The sequence below is a fragment of the Neopelma chrysocephalum genome, unplaced genomic scaffold, assembly GCF_003984885.1.
Source record: "Neopelma chrysocephalum unplaced genomic scaffold, ASM398488v2 Primary Assembly neopelma1_164, whole genome shotgun sequence".
Lineage (NCBI taxonomy): Eukaryota > Metazoa > Chordata > Aves > Passeriformes > Pipridae > Neopelma > Neopelma chrysocephalum.
In genome coordinates, this window is record NW_020897826.1 from 216,137 (window position 1) to 236,287 (window position 20,151).

At 51.7% G+C, this 20,151-nt stretch overlaps 1 protein-coding gene across 1 annotated transcript; it reads left to right on the forward strand.

Annotated features, from left to right (window-relative positions):
- The first annotated feature begins 688 nt into the window (after window positions 1-688).
- Window positions 689-11,539, forward strand: ACER1 (alkaline ceramidase 1). The gene is made up of 6 exons (XM_027701659.1): window positions 689-781; window positions 7,070-7,184; window positions 8,199-8,337; window positions 9,330-9,467; window positions 10,195-10,332; window positions 11,371-11,539. The coding sequence occupies exons 1-6, from the start codon at window positions 689-691 to the stop codon at window positions 11,537-11,539; spliced, it is 792 nt and encodes a 263-aa protein (XP_027557460.1).
- The last annotated feature ends 8,612 nt before the right edge of the window (window positions 11,540-20,151 follow it).

Sequence of the window (20,151 nt, forward strand, 5' to 3'; positions counted from 1 at the left end):
ATGAGGATGGAGCTTTCATGGGAGCGTATTCAGGGGGAAATCAAATTCAAAGTGAAGAGGCACCTCCCAGTGCCTTTGCTCTGAGCCCCAGGACTCCGGGAATACCCAGGGTCAGGGCTGGGGCTCCAGGGCTGAGCTCCCACAAGGTGATGAGCTCCAGCCCTCGGGATGATGCTGAGGAACAACTAAAGAGAACAGAGCCAATGAACACCAACCCCTGTGAAGTTGTCCACTCCCAAAAAGCAGCTCACAGCCTACAGAGAGCAGCGAAGTCCTCCTGGCAGCAAAGTCTGAATCACAGAGAAAGTGAAGAGGAAGGAGAAGACGGGGTGACAAGGACTGGGCTGAGATGGGGAAGCGTCGTGTGGCAGCAACGACACCTGAGGAGAGATGTTAATGCCATGGATGGGTGACCATCCCCAGGCTCAGAGTTCAAGGGCATTTTCTGGGGTGATTTTTAACTCCTGCATCAGGAGGAGAGAGGAAATATTCTGCACTATGAAGCGTGATGGGAAGAGGATGAGTCTTTCATAGCTGGGTAAGATGCCGTGTTGAGCTGACTGGTGCCGGGTGAGGCACATTGGTGGGGTGAGCGAGGGGCAGGTGGGCAGAGCAGGATCCTGCACTTCCCTTGGGGTCTGCAGCACTAACCTGCTCCTCTCCCTTCCCTCCTGCAAGGTGCCCAACGATGCCAAGCATATTTTCCTACCAGAGTGCTGAGGTGGATTGGTGTGAGGGCAACTTCGAGCGCTCGGCCGTGATTGCCGAGTACTACAACACCGTGAGTGTGGGATCCTCCCAGGGCAGGCTGGGGCTGCTTTGGGGACTCCAGATGGGATAGGACATCCTTTTCTTTCCTCCTGCTCACTCCTTTGAGCTTCCTGGTATTGGAGGGTGCTGGTATGGGGAATGTTTTTTGAGCTTCAGGTAAATTGTGGGACTTTTATTGCTTGCTCCCAAAACGTGCTGGGGCCAGGGGGACTCCTGGTATGTGTGGGGCTGATTCCTAGTGAGAAAAGTCTGGAAGCGCCCAGATCTGTGAGATCCTGTTATACCAGTCCTGCAGCTCTCCTGCCAACTGGGGTAGGTCCCACACAGGGCTCATATATTCCAGCTAAATGTACAGGAGTGGCAAAATGAGAGGCAGCACTTCCATGAACCGTGTCAGGCAGGTTGGGAATCCGGAACTCAGCGCAGAGGAAAGCTGATGCATGAGCTGGTTTCACCTCCTGTGATCCTTTATCAGTCAGGCTGCATCCAGTGCCAGTCCCTTGACTGCAGCCTGGCTGGAGCATCCGTATCTACAGAGAACTCGGAGATAACCAGCCTCTCCAAGCATGTCTCTCTCCCTCAGAGCAATTACAGGCTTGCAGGGGTGTGAGGCATGTGGATTTACAACCTTCCACAGGCCTTGTTTACAACTTTTGGCAATTAGGGTCCAACACTAGAAGTTCTTGTTCTCATGGAAATGGCTCTTCCTCTTTTTTTAAAAGCATTTCTTGCTTTTAATAAATTGCCTGTAATAAGGATAATTCCCTCTCCCAAGCCCTGCAGTTCCCCAGCTCTAATTGCCTACATGGAGTCTCAGAGGAGGAGGCTCAGGCTGTGTATGATCAGTGCTCTCTGAGACAGACAACAAAAAGCTGCCAGTCCAGATCAAATCCTGTTTCCCTCTGGCATCCAGCTGGATGTGTTGTGCTGTTGCCTGGTTAGTGACGCTGTTGGATGGGCTCAGAGGTCCAGAGCAAGGTATAACTACCAAGGAGGTAAAGAAATCACTCAATACTGACATCAGCATCTCAAATAGACCAGGTTGAACAGGGCTTGAAGAAACCTGGACTAGTAGAAGGTGTCCCTGCCCATGGCAGGGGTTGGAATGAGGTGATCTTTATGGTCCCTTCCAACCCAAACCATTCCATGATTCTGTGATTCTAAACGGGAGGTGCCAAAGGTCTCTGGCACTGGCAACACTGGAAAGGGGCTGGTTTTCACAGAGAGCAGGAAGACTGAAAGTGAAGTTTTTAGTCAGAATTCCTTCTGGGAGATAAATTTGCCTCATGTCCTAGTTTAGTACACAGTCAGCATTTTTCAAATGTGCCTTTGGAGCTGAGATACCATTTTCACAAGGATCCTGATTTTCACCCAGACTGGCAAAGTGGCTCTGGATCCTTATCACGCCAATAAGTATCTCGGGAGCTCTTCAAAAGCACTTATGTGTCTGACTTCTCTGCTGGATACCAGCTGGTGTGGCCAGATGCAAAACTGTGTCACTTAGGACCCAAAGCCCTCTGATTCCCATAAAATATTAACTCTCAGCTGCCTGGGTCGTTTTGTGGCACAGGATTCTAAGTTATGTGGCTATTCCTGACAATCCTACCAGGTGCCTAGTTCAGGATTGAGGTCCCTGCCAGCCACAGCCATGCCCTGTGTTTCCACACCACCTTTGGCAGACTGGGCTTGTTGGGATAGATTTTCACTGGGTGGGACTCAGACACAGCTTTCCTCCAGGATTGGAAAACCTCTTCAGTGCATGTTTCCACACAGATGCAAACTAGTGTGATAGTGAGGAACAGAGATGGGGGAAGAGCAAACCCTGCAGGATTTTTTCCAGTGGTTGAACTTGCCCTTGTTCTTCTCCTTATGACACTGGGCACCCCTTCCCCAGCAGAGAAAGAGCTTTCACTGGTCCCTGCACTGATGTCCTTGTTTCCAGGCTCATGGAGCTCAGCAGGGTGCCTGTGCAGGTGGAGGGAACCAATTCTGCAGCCTCCCTTTTAGGATGTGATTCCCAAACAGAGAAAGCAGCAGAGATCTAAACCTGCTGTGACAGCTGCCTGCACCAGGCTGGTGTGTGACCTCCTGTCCAGACAAGGACTGACAAAGGAGCAAAACTCCAAAAAACTGCTGTTACCTGAGCATCTGACAAGAGCCCCAAGGCTGCACCACGCTCAGGGCCAGACCTTGTGACCAAAACCAGGCAGGAGCATCACTGACATGGGCATCACTCCTGCCCCAGCTGCACAGCCTGGCTGGCACTGCCTGGCTCTCCCCCCATGCAGCAGCACAGGGACTCCTCCTCACACTCTGGGCTCCCTTGCAGGATCAGGCTCCCTGGGATGTGCCCCAAAGGGGGGACAATAGAAATCTGAGCCAGCCGAGTTCCACAGCTGTCCCTGCTGGCTGGCAGCATCCTGCAGATCCCGCTGGGGCTCAGGGCACTGTCCCAGATGTGGTCCTAACAGCCTGGATCTCCTCCTCTTCCCCTCTCCATTCATTTGTTCCCCATACTCAGGTTTCTGCCTCTCTGCAGCGTTACGGGCCTGCCCTGAGATAATTGTATCAATATTGACTTCAGTGTCAATTTTCCAGAGTTTTAGAGGGAATTCCAGCCCAGAGGCTGGGAATCCAGCCAGCTCCTACCCAAGCCTGCTGGACCACTAAATCAGCAGGGCTTCCTCATGGAGCATCCTCTTCAATGTCTTCTTCCCAACCCTGCCTGGGGCTCCAGCAGGGCAGTTCTGTGCCAGCAGCTGTGCTGCTGGGAATTGCTCTGTGCCAGCCACACTCTCTCAGGTCTGCTTGGCTTAGATGCTTTTTTATTAGAAATAAGCACCAGGGGTATAAGAAAAGAATGTAAACAGTATCTTTAAGTACCTAATAATACATGGTGGCTCATGGCTGGATGCAGTTCAGCAACAAAGCCCTATTTATAGTGACTCAGTGACCCAGAAATTTATTGTCTTCTGGCTGCTCAAAGGAGAACAGTATTGCACTCTAGGAGGGTCATCAGTCAGGGACTTGTCTTTTTGCCCTCATTTCTTTGCTGAAATGACTGATCCAGGATGCTGGTAATGACACCCACATCCTCAGCAGTGTCTCTGCAGCAGCAGGAGCTCTGACACTGCTGTATATCCAGAGCTCCTGGATGCTTCATGGATTGGTGGGATAAGTTCAGCTTACCCCAGGTTACCCTCAGGATACCCAGATCCACCCAGAGCAGGACTCACTGTCAGTGTGTCAGGGCTGATCCCACGGCAGCACAGCCACATCAGCCTCTTGCCTGCCCAGAAAGTCACGTGCAGAACCAACCCCCCGAAACAGCCGTTTCCTGCCCCGAAGCACCGGCAGGACTGTGATGGCAGAATATGCAGCCTCCTCCTCTGCTACACAGGTCTGGCTGTTGGGAACTTGCTGCACAGGTCTGGAGAGCCTTGGAGGTGTTCGCTCCTGTCCTTGACCCTGTGGGCTCCTCTGGAAGCTAAAGTTGGTTCTCTGGCCTTTGAGTGAGTGAACTCTGCAGCGAATCCTGCAGAAATCTCCTTCCACTGCAAAAAATTCCTGGCTGGAGTAAGGACTAGCACAGGTCTTAGCTGCCATTGCACTGTTGCTGTCCTCAAACCAGTATCTGCTGCCCCAATCCTTACCAGAGGCTGGACTCCACTTGTCATGGATGGAGATGCAAACAGGTTCCCTGTGGGTCTCTCCCTCCATCCCAGGGATCCCTCCAGCATGTCCTGCCCTGATACAATCAGGAGCTGGTCTCACCCTGTCATGGATGAAGGTTCTCTGCAGGTCTCTCCCTCCATCTCAGGCTGGAGCTGCAAAAGCCTGGGGTCTTCTTGATGATCCTACTAATGCACCAGGATCAGAGCCATCTTGCTGATCCCAGTCTAGTTTCTCTCCTAGTGAAAGAAGCAAATGCCAAGCTAGGTGGGCACCTGGGGCAGTCACTCCCCCTCGTTAGGGAGTGGGACACAGCTGTGAGCTCACACAGTGGAAACCCGCAGGACTGGGTGGCTCTCCCATGTCAATCACACCTCAGCTCCACCACCACTCTCTTATCTCCCCAGCATCCCGGCAGAGGGAGCTGGTGCCTCCCGGCCAGTACGACCCAGACGGGTATAAAAGAAGCTGTGCTGGGGGGTCTCAGAGTGAGCAGAAATTCTGGAAAAACTTCTAGTAGGAGTACTGGGAGCAAAACCCTCCTAACCACGTTTGAGACAGAGCTTGCCACATCCTAGAGGGAAAACAGAAGTCATCATTTACAAATCAGGGCTGGGATCCCACGAGTGATGAAAACCCATGTCCCCCACAGGGGTAAGGAGCTCTTCCCTAATCCCAGAGCTTGGCTGCTCTGCAAGGAATCACTCTTATCTTCCTGACCCTGTTGGCACGGCTCCCCTGATTATCCCTCCCCTCTGATATCTGATCTTGCACATCATGTCCTGAATTAATGAAGTGATAACGCCATCATGTAATTAATGACACTGTTGCAATGCCCACTGCAGCACACCGATCCAGACCTCTCCACATACAATCCCAGCCTCCCACGTTTCCTCACGCTGTCGTGCATGCTGGCACTCGCACACTGCTGCCTCTTCTCCAAGCGTTTTCCCTCTCCTTGCTGTCCCTGCTTGTCTTCCCAAAGCCTCTTTAACCATTTCACAGGAAAAAGAAATGTTTGAAACGCAGTTGTTACTTTAACACATGGTCTGGTTTCTTGATCATTTTGGAGCGGTTTGACCTCAAGTGTGCAAGTGGGAGCAGCACTTCTTTTTTCATAGCTGGAATGGGAATAGGCCTGGATTTGGCTCTAAGCACCTATGGAAAAACAATACATTTGGCCTGAGAATTGCTGTTAATGGGAGCATGAACTCGTTTCATGGAAACCTTAGTGAAAATCAAGATTAATCTCCGGTGTTTAAGGGAATTGAGACCTTACATTAGGCGTGAATTGTGTTTCCCTCTGGAATACCAGAGGGTGTGTTTCAGATAGATGACAATATCCCTGTGATTTGCAGCCCTGTTACCATAAACAGAGATCCCAGGGGACCTGACTAGCCAAGTGCAGATTTTGCAGTTTACCTCATGCTGCTGAGAGGGGAAGACTCTGGGCTGTGGATGTCACATTCCAGGCGGGGGGTCTGGGTCAGCATCTAGCTGGGAGATGAAAGGATTGTCAGGCTGAGATAAAAGTCACCCTGGTGGTTTGCCAAATGGCTCCAAAGCCCCAAAGAGCTGCCTGGCAGGTAAACACAGCACTATAGTCCCAACATTTCATAAGCAAGAGGGATTTTCCCTGGGGAGGTCCCAGTGATACCCCTTTCCTGAGTTTGCAGAGTCAGGTGAAAAATCCAGAGTAAGAACCCACAGAGGGTAATTGGTGTAGACTTCGTTGCCCTGTTGCTGCAGGATGGAGTGGGCCTGACCCAGCAGACAGGGCCAAGTTTTGGGCACTTGCTGCTCCTCCCCAGCTCCCACATTTTGCCCATCAGCATCTCCACTCCCCAAAGCACTGGCACTTCAACCAGTCCATCACCGTCCCCTCCTCCCCAGACAAATCAAAGTCTGTCCGTGAAGGAATTTTGCAGAGTTGGAAATCAGGGCAGAATAATTCCACTGTGTTCATTTGCCAGGTGTGTTTAAGGGAGGTTTATGATCTCATGTAATTACTGGTGTCCAGAACACCTCCCCCCTGCAGGCCAGGTGGCTTCACACATGACACCACAGGATGTCACCTCAATCCTGCCTGTTCCCACCTACCCACGTCCTGCTTGTCCTGCCACTCTCCACCACAGCCACTCCCAGTTAAGGATGTTTTGCTGACCGTGGCTCGCTGTGGTAGCTGAGCTCCTCGCATCCTCCCAGTCCCTCACAGGGGACTCACAGCTGCTGGAAGGGTCAGGAGCCACCCAGGGAGCCCCTGGCAGGTCTGGGTTGACGGGAGGTGGCTGCAAACAGAGGAGTTTGGCATCTTGCTTGAAGCTACACCATCACCCAAGAGGGGCAAACCAGCTCACCCTGGGCTTGCTGTCCCCAGAGGTGCCTGCAGGGAGAGCACAGGTGCCTGCAGCCACTGCTGTCACAGCAATAGCTGTCCTTCCAGTTCCAGCCTCCCTTCTGGAGAAACGCCTCTGCCCTCTCCCTGTGCCAAGGGCAATCCCTGCTTCCACCCCATGCTTCCCACTAGAGATCAGTATCCTCCTCACACACGGAGGTGTTGAGGCATGTGGTGGGATGGGACTCGCCCAAGGTCGTGCAATAAACTGGATGTGGCTCTTTTTTCCAGATCAGCAATGTGAGCTTCTTCGTGCTCTCTCCTGCCCTGCTCTACCTGAACCGGCAGTACTGTCAGCGCCGTCCCATGCCCCTGTACGTCACCTCGGGCCTCCTCATCCTCGTAGGTGGGTGCCAAGGCTGTGGGAAGACCAGACAGGTTGCCAGAGTACCCAACATGATACCCTGGGACGTTCTCAGTGGCCAAAGCACAGGGGAAAGCTGAGGTGGGGAACTGAACAGCCATTTCTGTTTGAAGCCCTGCAGGTTGTGTTTCCTGCACCTTCCAGCTCAGTAAATCCCCAGGGTGCTGAGTGTGTGGGCTCCCCCACACCTCCCCCACACCAAGGCCCATTCACAGAATCACAGAATAGCTGGGGTTGGAAGGGGCCTCTGGAGACCTTCCTGAAGGAGGCTCAGGGGAGACCTTTTCACTCTCTACAACTCCCTGACAGGAGGGGGGGACCCAGGGGGGGATCGGGCTCTGCTCCCAGGGAACCAGCAGTGGGACAAAAGGGCTCGGTTTTAAGCTGTGCCAGGGGAGCTTTAGGTTGGACATCAGGAAGAAATTCTTCCCAGAGAGAGGGATCAGACACTGGAATGGGCTGCCCAGGGAGGGGGGGAGTCACCGTCCCTGGAGGTGTTTAAGGACAGACTGGATGTGGCATCAGTGCCATGGTCTGGGTGACAAGGTGGTGTTGGGTCGTGGGTTGGACTCCATGATCTCAGAAGTGTTTTCCAACCTGGTTGATTCTCTGATTCTGTGAGACCATCCAGTCCAACCCCCCTGCCCAGGTAGGATCACCTGGAGCAGGTGACACAGGAATGCATCCAGGTGGGTTTGGAATGTCTCCAAAGAGAGAGACTCCACACCCTCCCTGGGGAGCTGTTCCAGTGCTCTGTCACCCTGCACGGAAAGAAGTTCTTCCTCATGCTGAGGTGGAACACCTTGTGTTTTAGTTTGTGGCCGTGACTCCTTGTCCTGTCATTGGGCATCACTGAAAAGAGTCTAGTACCATCTTCTTGACACCCTGCTCTTCAGGAACCCTGCCTTTAGGAATGGCCCCCAAGAACTTCCCAGGCCAGACGGGCTTGTGAGAGGATGGAGCTTTGCTGACTAAAACTGTCCTTGCTCCTTACAGGCATCTTCTCCATGTACTTTCATATGACCCTGAGCTATGTGGGACAACTCCTGGATGAGCTCTCCATCCTCTGGACGCTGGCTGTGGCATATTCCTTCTGGTACCCCCAGATTTACTTCCCCAAGTTCATCAAGACCAGGTGTGACTCAGAGGGACACGGGGTGCAGGCTCTGAGGGGAGGGATGGGACACTGACATCGAGGGGTGTGACCCCCTCAGCTCCCCTGCAAGGGGTCAGCACTGAGGTCACTGAATTGGCTTTGGGACCAGACCCTCCATCACTTGGTGCTGACAGAGGAAGAGTCAAAACCCTCCCATGGGAAGGGCTGTGCTGGGCTCCTCTCAGCTGGAGCTGGCTGTGTTTGCAAAGCTGTAGAGGAGAATTTCAAAATTAATTAGGAAATTAAATGTTCCTGAGCATTAACATTCAATTACCTGTTGCTGTCAAACTGTTCCAGCGTCCTCTGTCGTCCACAGAGAGCTTTCCCCGAAGGCTGAGGGGGTTTCCCATAGGACAAGCTGGTCCAAGTCACACCCCTCCTTTCAAGGTTTAGCAGGAGGGCTGGATGGGCTGGAGGAGCTCAGCAGAGAGGATGGGGATACTGGGTGAGCATGGACCAGCAGAAACGGGAACCCAGCAGGGCTTTGCTCAAAGGATAGTCCCGTCCTGGCTGGAGCCCCCTGAGCCAGCCCAGTTAGAAGCCTTGCAAAGGCCTGCTCCAAGTCTGCTCTTCCCATGCCGAAGGAGGTCACCAGGAGTTCACTGTGGAGACGTGGCTGGGGGAGAGGGGAAGGGACTTGGGAAGGGATTTGCATGTGAAAGGCCCCTCTGAGCCCTATTGTTGTTCAGTCAGCCCAAATTGGCCTGTTTGCACGGCTCCGGTGGACTCCTGCCTTGCAGCCCTTCCCTCTGCAGAGCTCCCGGTGCCTTTGCCTCGTCCCTGGCATCAACATGAAAGTGCTCAAGCTGCTTCCTGGGCTGTGCCCTCCGCTCTGTCATGGACTAACCGGGAGGCTGATACCTCAGCCTTCCTGCCAGGGCTGCACAGAGACTGAGCAGGACCTCTCCCCTCCTCATCCTTCCCTCCTGTGAACCCTGGGGGCACTGACACTCACTCCCATCTCCCTTTAGGAGGCATTTCTACTGGCTGACTGGGATCACCACCGTGATCAGCACCTTGCTGTCTTTCGTCAAACCCACCCTCAACGCCTACGCGCTCAACTGCATCGCCTTCCACCTGCTCTACCTGACCTGGCGGGAGCTCAAAAAGTAAGGAAGGGGCTGACAGGGGTTATCTGCAGCTCCATGTGTACTCCTGGTGGGGAGTGACTCTGTCCACAACAGTGAATTGAGACCAAGTCTTCATCAGCCACATGTACTGTCAGCTCTCCAAAGAACTGGGGCAGCCCGGGAGGGACCAGGAGGAGGAACAGGCAGGACTGTGGGCAGCAGGGTACAAGAAGGCCACGAAGAATGGGGACAATCCACAGGACCATCTTATCTGAAGAGACTGCCCAGGGCAGTGGTGGAGTCACCATCCCTGGAAGTGTTCCGAAAATGTGTGGATGTGGCACTTGAGGACATGGTTTAGTGGTGGACATGGTGGTGGTGCTGGGTTGATGATTGGACTTGATGATCTTAAAGGTCTTCTCCAACCTGAATGATTCTATGATTCTCCTCCTCAGCTGCCATCTCTGCAGCTCTTTCCCCTTCATGGGGCATTTGGGAACTAGTGTGTGGCTGGGAGAACCCGCCAGGGCCTGGGGAGAAGATAAGAATGCCTTGGCATCTCCCAGCATCATCCTCACACACAGAGAGTCAGAATCCCTCTCTCCAGAGCCACACTTCTCCAGTTCTTGTGGTCTGAGGAATACTCTCCAGAAGGAACTCACTGGGGTTTGCAGTGTTGCATGTGCAGGCAGGAACCAGCCCTCTTTGAAACTCACTTTCCCTCTAGCGTGATACTCTGCTCCCTCTCCCTCACTGTGTCTTCCAGGTGCAACGACAAACGGGTTCACCGGATGGCCGCGGTCATGGTGATGTGGTGGGTCCTGGCCATCACCAGCTGGATCAGTGACCGGTGGCTTTGTTGGCTCTGGCAGGCCGTCAACTTCCCCTACTTCCACAGCTTCTGGTAAGGGCTCCCGGGACCCCAACCCAAACCTTTCAGGGGCTGAAGGGTCACAGCTACAGAGAAATGGCAGCTGGGATGAGAGGCTCTGCATTTCTGCCCAAGCCTCTCTCCCTTTCCTGTCACTATTGATGCTGCTCCTCACCCTGGCTCCAGCCCAAGGACTCAGCCCCAACCACTGCTTAACATCCCTTTCCTCCTCCACGCCGGCCAAACACTGTTTTGCAAGTGAAATTGTTCCAGCAGTCCCTCCAGGTGAGCAGCTGGCTCTCCAAGGGCTGCAGCTGCTCCCAGGGTGCTGCGTGAAGTGCAACCTTCTTGCAGTTATTTTAACAGCCAAACTGAAAGGCAGAGATTTGCTTGGACACATTTCAGAGCCTGCCCAAGTGTGGCACACTCAGATTCACCCTCACAAAGCACAGGGATGGCTGGGAGAGACACCTGGGCCAGGCCAGGCAAGGGGGAATGAGTGGTTTGGGGTTTCAGTCCCCTATGTCACCCCATAAAATCATAGAATCAACCAGGTTGGAAAACACCTCTGAGATCATCAAAGTCCAGCCCTTGATCCAATCCTGCCGTGGTTCCCAGACCACGGCACTGATGCCACATCCAGTCTTACTTTAAACACCTCCAGGGATGGTGACTCCCCCCCCTCCCTGGGCAGCCCATTCCGATGGCTGATCCCTCTCTCTGTAAAAATTTCCTCCTAATATCCAACCTAAACCTCCCCTGGCACCGCTTAAGACCATGTCCTCTTGTCCTGCTGCTGGTTGCCTGGGGGAAGAGACCAACTCCCACCTGGCTACAACCTCCTTTCATCCATCTCTGTCCTCTCCTCACCCCAGCTCACAGAGCTCTGACAGGATTTCCCCATAGGCACAAACCCCATAGGCAGGACCCACACTCCCTGCAGTCCTTGTGCACCACAGGACTGGGACCTTCCCCTGCCACTGCTGTACCCCTTGGCTCCAGTCTTAAGGTGACCATGCCAGCAGATGGGAGTTATCCCTGTCCAACACACCTCTTTGGTTTCCCTGCCAGGCACGTGCTGATAGCCCTGTCCCTCCTGTACTGCTGCCCTCTAGTCATCTACTTCAACGTCAGATATGAGATGCCATCCTTCAAGCCCAAGCTGGAATACTGGCCCAGTGACTCGTGGCCTGTCGTGGTGCCCTATGTCGCCCTGGAGGAACCCCACAAGCAGTGCTAGAGCCAGTTGCCCCCAGGCATCCCTCGGGCACGGGGTGTGTGTGATGCACACATGGGCAACAACTCGGCTGTGCCGCCTGTTCCTCGGGCCAGGGCAATGTGGAAGCAGCTGAGGCCTCATGATGCTGGGCATGAAGCAGGGTGGGAGCCCACAGGTGCCTTGGAAGACTCTGCCCAGAGAGCCAGAGATCTCCTCCAGCAGATCCCTACTGAGGGGGAGAGGGAGATGGGGCTTCTTCTGTGCCCTCTGCGTTAGTCAAGCATCAGCACTCCTTGCTGACAAGGGCACAGCAGAGAACACTGAAGCCAAACTGGTGGCAGCTGGGTTTGTTGGGGCTGCTCTAATTATTATTATTAACTCTATTTATTGATGTATGTTGTCTTGCTCAGGAGAGCTGTGCATTAAAGCTGTGGACACTGACTTACACTGTGCCCCTTTCTTGCCCCTGACTACACCACACTCTGTTATCTGTCAGTCATTCCCACAGACAGGGCAGCCAAAGCACTCTCTGACCTAGGGAAGGCTGTTTATAAAGAGCAATCCTCCTGGGTGATAGCTCAAAGGAGTTTCTGCTGGCGCAGGTTCCTGAGTGCTCTACCCCTTTCTCAATCCCCGATGTCCTTGTTCCTCCCGAGCTCTGACAATCTCCAATGGCCACGTGTAACTTGGAGACTCTTCTGCTTGCTGGAAGGGCTGACTGGGGGCAGGGTGAGGTGAGGAGCCAGGATGGCCAGAGCTGGTCAAAGGAGGTGACTGTCACACTCTGCTCTGCACTGGGGCAGCCTCACCTCAAGTCCTGGGGCAGTTTGGGTGCCACAATATAAGAAGAACCAAAAGCTGTTGGGGAGAGTCCAAAGGAGGGACACAAAGGTGGGCAGGGTCTGAGGAGCAGCTGAGGGCACTGGGCTGGTTCAGCTGGAGCAGAGGAGACTGAGGGGAGACTCCTCGGGGGCTGCAGCTCCTCCCGAGGGGAGGCGGAGGGGCAGGCGCTGAGCTCTGCTCTGGGACCAGGGACAAGACCCCAGGGAAGGGCTGGAGCTGTGCCAGGGGGGTTGGGATGGATCTCAGGGAAAGGTTCTTCCCCCAGAGGGTGCTGGGGCACTGCCCAGGCTCCCCAGGGCAGTGGGCACGGCCCCAAGGCTGCCAGAGCTCCAGGAGCGTTTGGACAACGCTCTGAGGGACAGGGTGGGATTGTTGGGGTGTCTGTGCAGGGCCAGGAGACTGATGACCCATGTGGGTCCTTTCCAACTCAGGATATTTTGTGATTCAATAATTCTGTGACATTAGATAGAAATGTCATTACCTTTGCAGGAACAAAGAGATGCAGACCCTCAGAGACAGACCTCTGCTGTGCTTTCCAGGTTGTCCCCATAGTTGCTCTTACAGCCACAGGACACACTCTTGCTTTCCAAGCCTTGCTGCTTACAGGGATGAGCTGAAGCCATGTTGTGGGTCTGGGTCCTTGTCCAGCCTGCAGGGAAAATCTCTGGAGCCCACCAAGGCAGGCAGGGTGGCTGAGGTTGGCTCCCTGCAACACGGGCACAACAATATAATGTCACTGCAGGGACCACGGGCTTTGGGGCCCCTGCGAGTAAAGCAAAAGCAGGAGCACTCTGGGTTTTACCTCTGAGGCAGAGGGTGCTGGGCAGTGCCTGTGCTGTGGTCCTCCCGTGGCCGTGGCTGCCATGTGGGTGCCTCTGCAATGGTCCCCAGGGCCACTAGATGGCAAATTTGGCTCATGAACCCGGAGCAGTGTTTCACGCTGGGAAAGGGGTGCCCTGCCATGAACTGGACCCCCAGGCCCGGTCTCCTTGCCCTCTCCATCCCCTGGCAGGATTAGACACCTCTCTGCCAGCACGGCCACTCTTGAGACACACGCACAAGGTGCAGAGCAAGGACTACTGGGATCTCCAGCCTCTGTGTGCCCTTGTCTGCCCACGCCAGTGCCCATCTCCTCCTCCCGTTCGCCTCTTTGTCTCCCCCTGCGTGCCACCGCTCATCACTCCGTCTCTCTTTCGCTGACCCTCCCCGTTTCTCTCCCTCTTGCTCTCCCCCCTCCTCGCCCCTTCCCCAGCCCATCACGTTCTTCCACAGCCTATTAATAACTTCTGGGCAATTGCACTGGGTCCCCGCTGGGCTCGGCCCCTCCGCCGCCGCTGCCCCGCGCAGCCACTGAGCGCGTCGGCAGCAAGTTCAAAAGTGCAGCGGGGATTTCACAGCCCCTCGCCCCGTCAGGGGGTGGAGGAGGCCGCTCGCGAAAGAAAAGGCTGCGTTGCCAGGGAGCCTGGCACAGGAAAAAGGGGTCACCTTCACCTCCGGCAGGACCCACGGAGATGGACGGGCGCCAGCAGCCCCGCGGGCTGGAGATGCTGAGAACGGCGGAGGGATGAAGGCTGGGCTGTGGGCGACCAAGGGCTAATTGGCCACCTCCGGCCACCGAGCCGATGTGATGCTCGATCCAGCGGCAAAATCCCCTGTGCAGTATGGAAATAAGGGAGGTGTCCCGGGCGCTGCTGCCTGGAGAACAATGTTGCTGCAGTTGAGTGACTGTAACAGGCCCCGATGACAGCCGGGGCCGCGTTAAAAATGCCTATTCAAGCAGATCAAGACATTGAGAGGCCTCGTGGGGATCTGAAACCCTCAGGGATTTCTGGATGAGGCCAGAAGCTGAATCCCCAGCCCTGGGAACCTGGGGAGAAAAAAAAAAAAGAGAGAGAGAAAAGAAAAGAAAGCCACAAAGCAGCTTTAAAAGGACGGCAGTGCCCAAGGCAGGGCCTCCTGCTCTGAGTGGGGCTGCAGCCTGAGAAAGTGAAGCAGCCCCAACACACCAGTGTGGGACTGTGGTCTGGGCATCCCCAGGGTTATCTGAGGCTGGGGTGGCACTTCCAAAAGGTCCCTGAGCTGCTGGGGATGCTCTGTCCTTCCTGCCAGGGAGCCATGGCTCCAGCTTGTGGGGCACAGCCTGCACTGCAGAGCTGGCAAAGACCCCTAAAAACACCCTAAAAAGCAGGAGGGCTGTCAAAGGGATGAAGGGATCCTGCAGGGATGCCCAGCATGGAATGGGGGAAGCTGGGAGCCCTCTCTCGATGCTGTGGGGAGTTCTGAGGGTACCTCCTGTCCCAGGATCCTTGCCAGGGTGGGTGTCTGATGGGTGTCACACCAGCTCAGCTCAGTGACAGGTAAACAGGCAGGGCAGGAAGAGCTGCAACCCCACATGCTCGGGGATCTGAGTTCGGACTGGTCAAAATGAAACCTTTCCTTATTTTTGCCAGATGAGCCTCAACCCAGATAATTTCCCTGATTTAGTTCTCCATGTGGCTTCCTAAACCACAAAAAAAGAGGCAAGAGAAGGGTTGAGGAAGAAGAGAGAAGCTGCTCCTTTCAGCTGGTGCCAGATTAAAGAGGTTGGGAAACAACAGCATCAGTTGAGTCTGCTTGGTGCAATTGCAACACAAATAAAATAAGGTTGATAAGGCACAAGTCCTGCAGCACCAAGGATTAGCACTTACCTGTTCTGCTGCACCAAACTGCCTCCTGCTCTTATGGATTCACAGCATTTGGCTCCCAGACTGGAAACTTTTCAAGGCACAGTAATTTATCTGTAAAAGGCATTGCACATTCATGGACCTGCATAAATAATGCAAAAGTAATTAATAATAACTCAGTCCTTGCTCTTAACAATGCCAGGAAAAGAAATTGCTTCACTGGAGTGTCGCTTATGCCTTTTGTAGAAGATCTTTATTTGTTAAGTGTCTCGGAGAGAAAGAAGATGGTAGTTTTGAAACAGGGAATGGATGTCACTCAGTCCTGGGATTTTAGTGCCAGCCTGGCAATCTTCAGGATTGATTTAAAGAACCTTCTCCTGGAGTCATTTTAAACCAACAGCTTTGATTTTGATTTTTGTTTTAATCTCCTGGATCCGCAGTCAAAAGTTTGAAACCACAAACACAAAAGGCTGAGAAAGCCCAGGAAGGAAAGAGATAAGCTCCAAGAATTATTACCTCTAAAAGTCTTGTCCTTTCAACTCTAAGTGTTACTTCTGAGGTTTGACACAGGATTTCCAACTCGAGGGCTGGCAACTCTGTCACACCCACCTCACAACTGCTGGGAAATATGTTCCTTCCCCCCCCACACTGTTTTACCTACACCCTTGCCGTCCCCTTTTCACAGAAGGCAAACTTAAATGTAGGGACATAAACACCAGGATTTGTCAGAGATTGGTGCCTGTTCTGGACAGATGAATGTTATCAGGTCTTGATTAGCTGAAAGTCATATTTCAAGGAATACTCTGGCACCGGGTTTGCAGCAGGAAGGGTTCTGAGGTCCCTGCCTGTGTCCTTCCGTCTGAGCTCACACATAACCAGGGCTGGGTTTGACCAGGGATCAGAGACATGTGGGGAAGGAGAAGCACAGCCATTACTTGGGCAAATAAACCAGTAGACAAAAAAATGAGGTTTTAATCAACAGATCAAATAATCTCTTCAGCTGTTTCTATAAACCCCCATGACTTGGTTCCACTTCAGAAGACATTCTCACTGCTGCTTGCAGAAGAAAAACAAGCAGTTTCCTTCTGTCTGGCAAAGTGGTTTGAATAACTTCCATTCTCTACTAATGGCTGCTATCAAAGTGCCCAAAATGGAAGGATTAATTTTTCTGTTCTGCAGCTCAGAACATGGTTTCAATTAGGACTGATCTCCACTTCTGTTTTATTCACTTTCTATGAACACTCAGTCGCTCGGGTCCCGATTCATGAACTCACTTCAGTACATGGCTCTTCATAAATGTGTTTAAACATAAAACTGAATTGTCCTGGAATGGCACACCAAGCTTCACTGCCACAAATATTTAACAAAAGGCACAGATTTACCTCAAATGCTGAAATATTCGCCAAAAGCAACATTAAGTTGTGCATCGGGTTATGAATTTCACAATCTGCAATTGATGCAGCATTTATTTAGATAGGCCTTCCACAAGAGACCAGCTGTCTCAGTTCACTGAAATGTTTAAACACATGTTTAATTTTAAGAATATGAATAATTCCATTGATATCAACGGTACTTACTTACACGTAAGAATATATTTTGCTGGGCCGGAGCCAGAAACAGTGCCATGTAATGCCAACAACGTGCAAACTGCAATATTTCTCTAAGTGGTTCCTGGGACCAATTTAAAAATTAATCAATGAAGAACCACCATGGGAAAATGCAAAAATTAATACATGTGAGATTTTGCTGTTTAATATCCTAATATTGCCAACTATTAACATCTATCAGAGCACTGATAAGCAAAATCCAAACCAAATCTGTGAAACAGAGCAAAAATGGCAACAAGTTGAATGTGCTGTTCACCATGAATCATCCTATCAGACTTCAAGATTTACTCATGTAACACTGAATAATATTTACCATCCTTACAGACAGATATACATGTAGATTAACTCCATTAGGTTTGGAACTAGATGATCTTTAAGGTCCCTTCCAACCCAAAAGCTCTCAGGGATATGGTGGGGTTGTTGGGGTGTCCTGTGCATGGCCAGGTGTTGGGCTGATGGTCTCTGTGGGTCCCTTCCAACCCAGAATATTCTAGGATTCTATGACTCCTAATGAGCAAATGAGCAATATTATAGAGCAAAGGGTGAATAAAAACATTATTTTTCCCTTTCTGCCCCTTACCTTCCACAAAACTCTATGAATTGTTCTGTTATGAGGAACAGGTGAAAATTTCTAGGCACAAACACTTCAGCTGTTTGCATTTGCTCTCATAACTTTACTCCTCACAGGTCCAACATTCCTGATGCTGCCAGTGACCTCCATAGACCTGGGACGTGCCCCTGTTCCCTTGGGATGGTATCACCAAATAAATAACTCTATATCCATATGCAAATGATTGCTGTTTTCAAGCTGTTCACCAGCGACCCCACACACTGTCCAGACGGTGCAGTAATATGTTTTCCTCATATGTCAGATGTTTCATGACACATCTCATGCATCTACTTAGCAGAGATTTCCTGCCCTTTAAAAATGTCCAGGCACCGGAATCAAGAGTCCTGGAGCTGCAGTGTTTATATAGTACACTTCCAAAATTGCTTGAAAAGTGTCCTCATTGATTGTATTCTTCATTTAGCTCAAATATTGGTAGTTTATAAGTGTGTGTGTGTGTAGTGGATTCACTCATGAGAGGGTATTACCTGCCTAATTTTGTTGGTTGAGTAACAAAGAGAATGAATTTGTTACAGACAATTCTCAGCCCTCCCTATGTTGGTCAAAATGGTGTTTGTCACTTTATAAGCCAACCTGACTCCCTTGGAACTGCACTGGCTGTGCCTTTATGCAACAAAATCAAGCTCCAGGGTGTTTGAGATGTGCCATGCTGCTAAAAAACGACTTTGCTGCAATCAGGCACATTATTGTCTCACAGGTAACGATGTCAGTGATAAAGATTAAGTTTCAGTGGGATGAATTTCAGCCTGACAGGACCAGCCAAATTCCCTGAATCACAGGCATGTTGGCATAGCCCCTCCTGCAGCGTGGGGCACTATCTGACCTGGTATCGTTCCTGAGATAGGTAGATCAGAAGTAATTTGAATAAATTTACATATGTGGCAACCCCACCTACAGGTGAAAGCTCATTTCATACCATTCCAGAAAAACAGTTTAGTGGAATCTGCCATGGGAGCAGCTGACCCGGAATCCACAAAAATCAGAAATTCGTATTAATTTTGTACAATCACAGAATCATTAAGGTTGGAAAAGATCTCTAAGATCATTGAGTCCAACTGCAAACTCTGGGAATGCCCTGGGAGAGGCTGCATCTCACACAGTGTATTTGTAGAACCACAGGATCATAGGATGGTTTGGGTTGGAAGGGACCTTGAAGACCATCTCATTACACCCCCTGCCATGGGCAGGGACTCCTTCCTGTATCCCAGGTTGCTCCAAGCCCCGTCCAACCTGGCCTTGGACACTTCCAGGGATGGGGCAGCCACAGCTGCTCTGGGCAACTTGGAATAATAATTCCTACACACAACTCACAACAGGCTCTTGGGTGCTGGTCAGAATCCCCTACTGATCTCCTGTTACATTCTATTTTTCAAGCTATTTTTCCCCCCCATCTGGTATTTTTCAGAGGCCTAAAGGTCACCCTGCCTAGGGTGACAGTCTCCACTCAGAAGGTGGGCCTCTCTCTCTCAGCATACAGATGAACACCTCTCAAAAACTTTGGCAGCAACCACAAGCCCTGTTCAAAGCAGACACCAGTTTGGGCAGTGAATCTCACCCCCTGCCATTGTACCGTGATTGTGTTTGCTCCAGTGGCCACAGAAGGTGCCTGGGCCCGTCTTCCCCAGCTGCATTCGTGCCAGCAGTTTGTGTGGAGCGTGGGACAAATCCAGCTGGTGAAACACTCCTTGTGGTGGGTCTGGACAGCCCTGGCACAGCACAGACTGTGACATCACTGGGCCAAACCTGACCTCTGTGTGCAGAGCACAAGGGGAAGGTGCTGCCAGCGACACATGGATTGACGGGTGTCAGTTCAGCAGCGCATTAGAATGCCAACCTCACCTTTGGTGTTAACGAGGCCCCTTCATTAACAGCCCTGAGCAGAGGGGTCAGGGGCTGAATAGAGACAGGCTCCTTTCTCCCCCAGAAGGCTGGTGCTGCTCATTCAGAACTGGATCACGTTGGCGGGGCAGTTTGAGGACGCTTGTGCTGCCCATGTTGCATCTGCAAGGGCCATGACGTATTTGTGACTATTCATCTGGCTCTTTTCACCAGCACTAAATACCCAGAAAGAATAAAATAAATTCTCATTGTGTTCCCACTTACCAAGAAAATTTTCCCTCTTCCTTCTGGTTTGGAGGGTTATTGGACATTTAAATCCCTTTACATTTTTCAGTAGCTATAGCATGCTATAATTTAGATTTTCCTCAGGCACAAAAGAACTTAGTTAAGCTAAACTGTATTACAGTGTGGGTTGTTGGTTTTTTTGTTGTTGTTTTTTTTTTTTTTACAAAGTCCTTCATTAATAAGGGAACTAAAGAATTTCCAAGCTGTCTGTAATTTTTCCCAGATGCAGCTGGTAGTTGCTAGGATTATCTTTTTGGCAATCTGAGTTTTTGGTTATTAACAATCTGGACTTTCTCTGCACTACCCCAGTATTAAATATGTTCTGTGAACACTGTAGTGTGGAGTGTGAACTGGGGAAGGGGAAGGCAGAGGACAGGCAAAGCAAAATCATTTTTAGAAGAATAAACACTGCTGGGATTAGCAGCTGCTTGGAACAAGCACAATTCCCTGGAGGGATCCCAATGATCAGCAGCCCAGGAGCCCAGTTACCCCAGAACCAGCGCTGCTGCAGAGCTCACTCCCCACTCGGATTCTCTCTGTCCCTCCCAGCTTTTCTCCCTGGCACAGACAAGCCCTGGGGTGAGTCTGTGCCAGACCCAGACCAGAGCAGCACCCAGTTCCCACCAGAGAAACCAAATCCTCTCTTGATTCATGCTCAGGATGCTTTCTGAGGCTGCTTGTAAAGACATGACACTGTTGTTGGCAAAGCCATGATACACACCAGGAGAAAGATGTCTGCCCCTTCTTACCTAAATATCATCAGTTCTT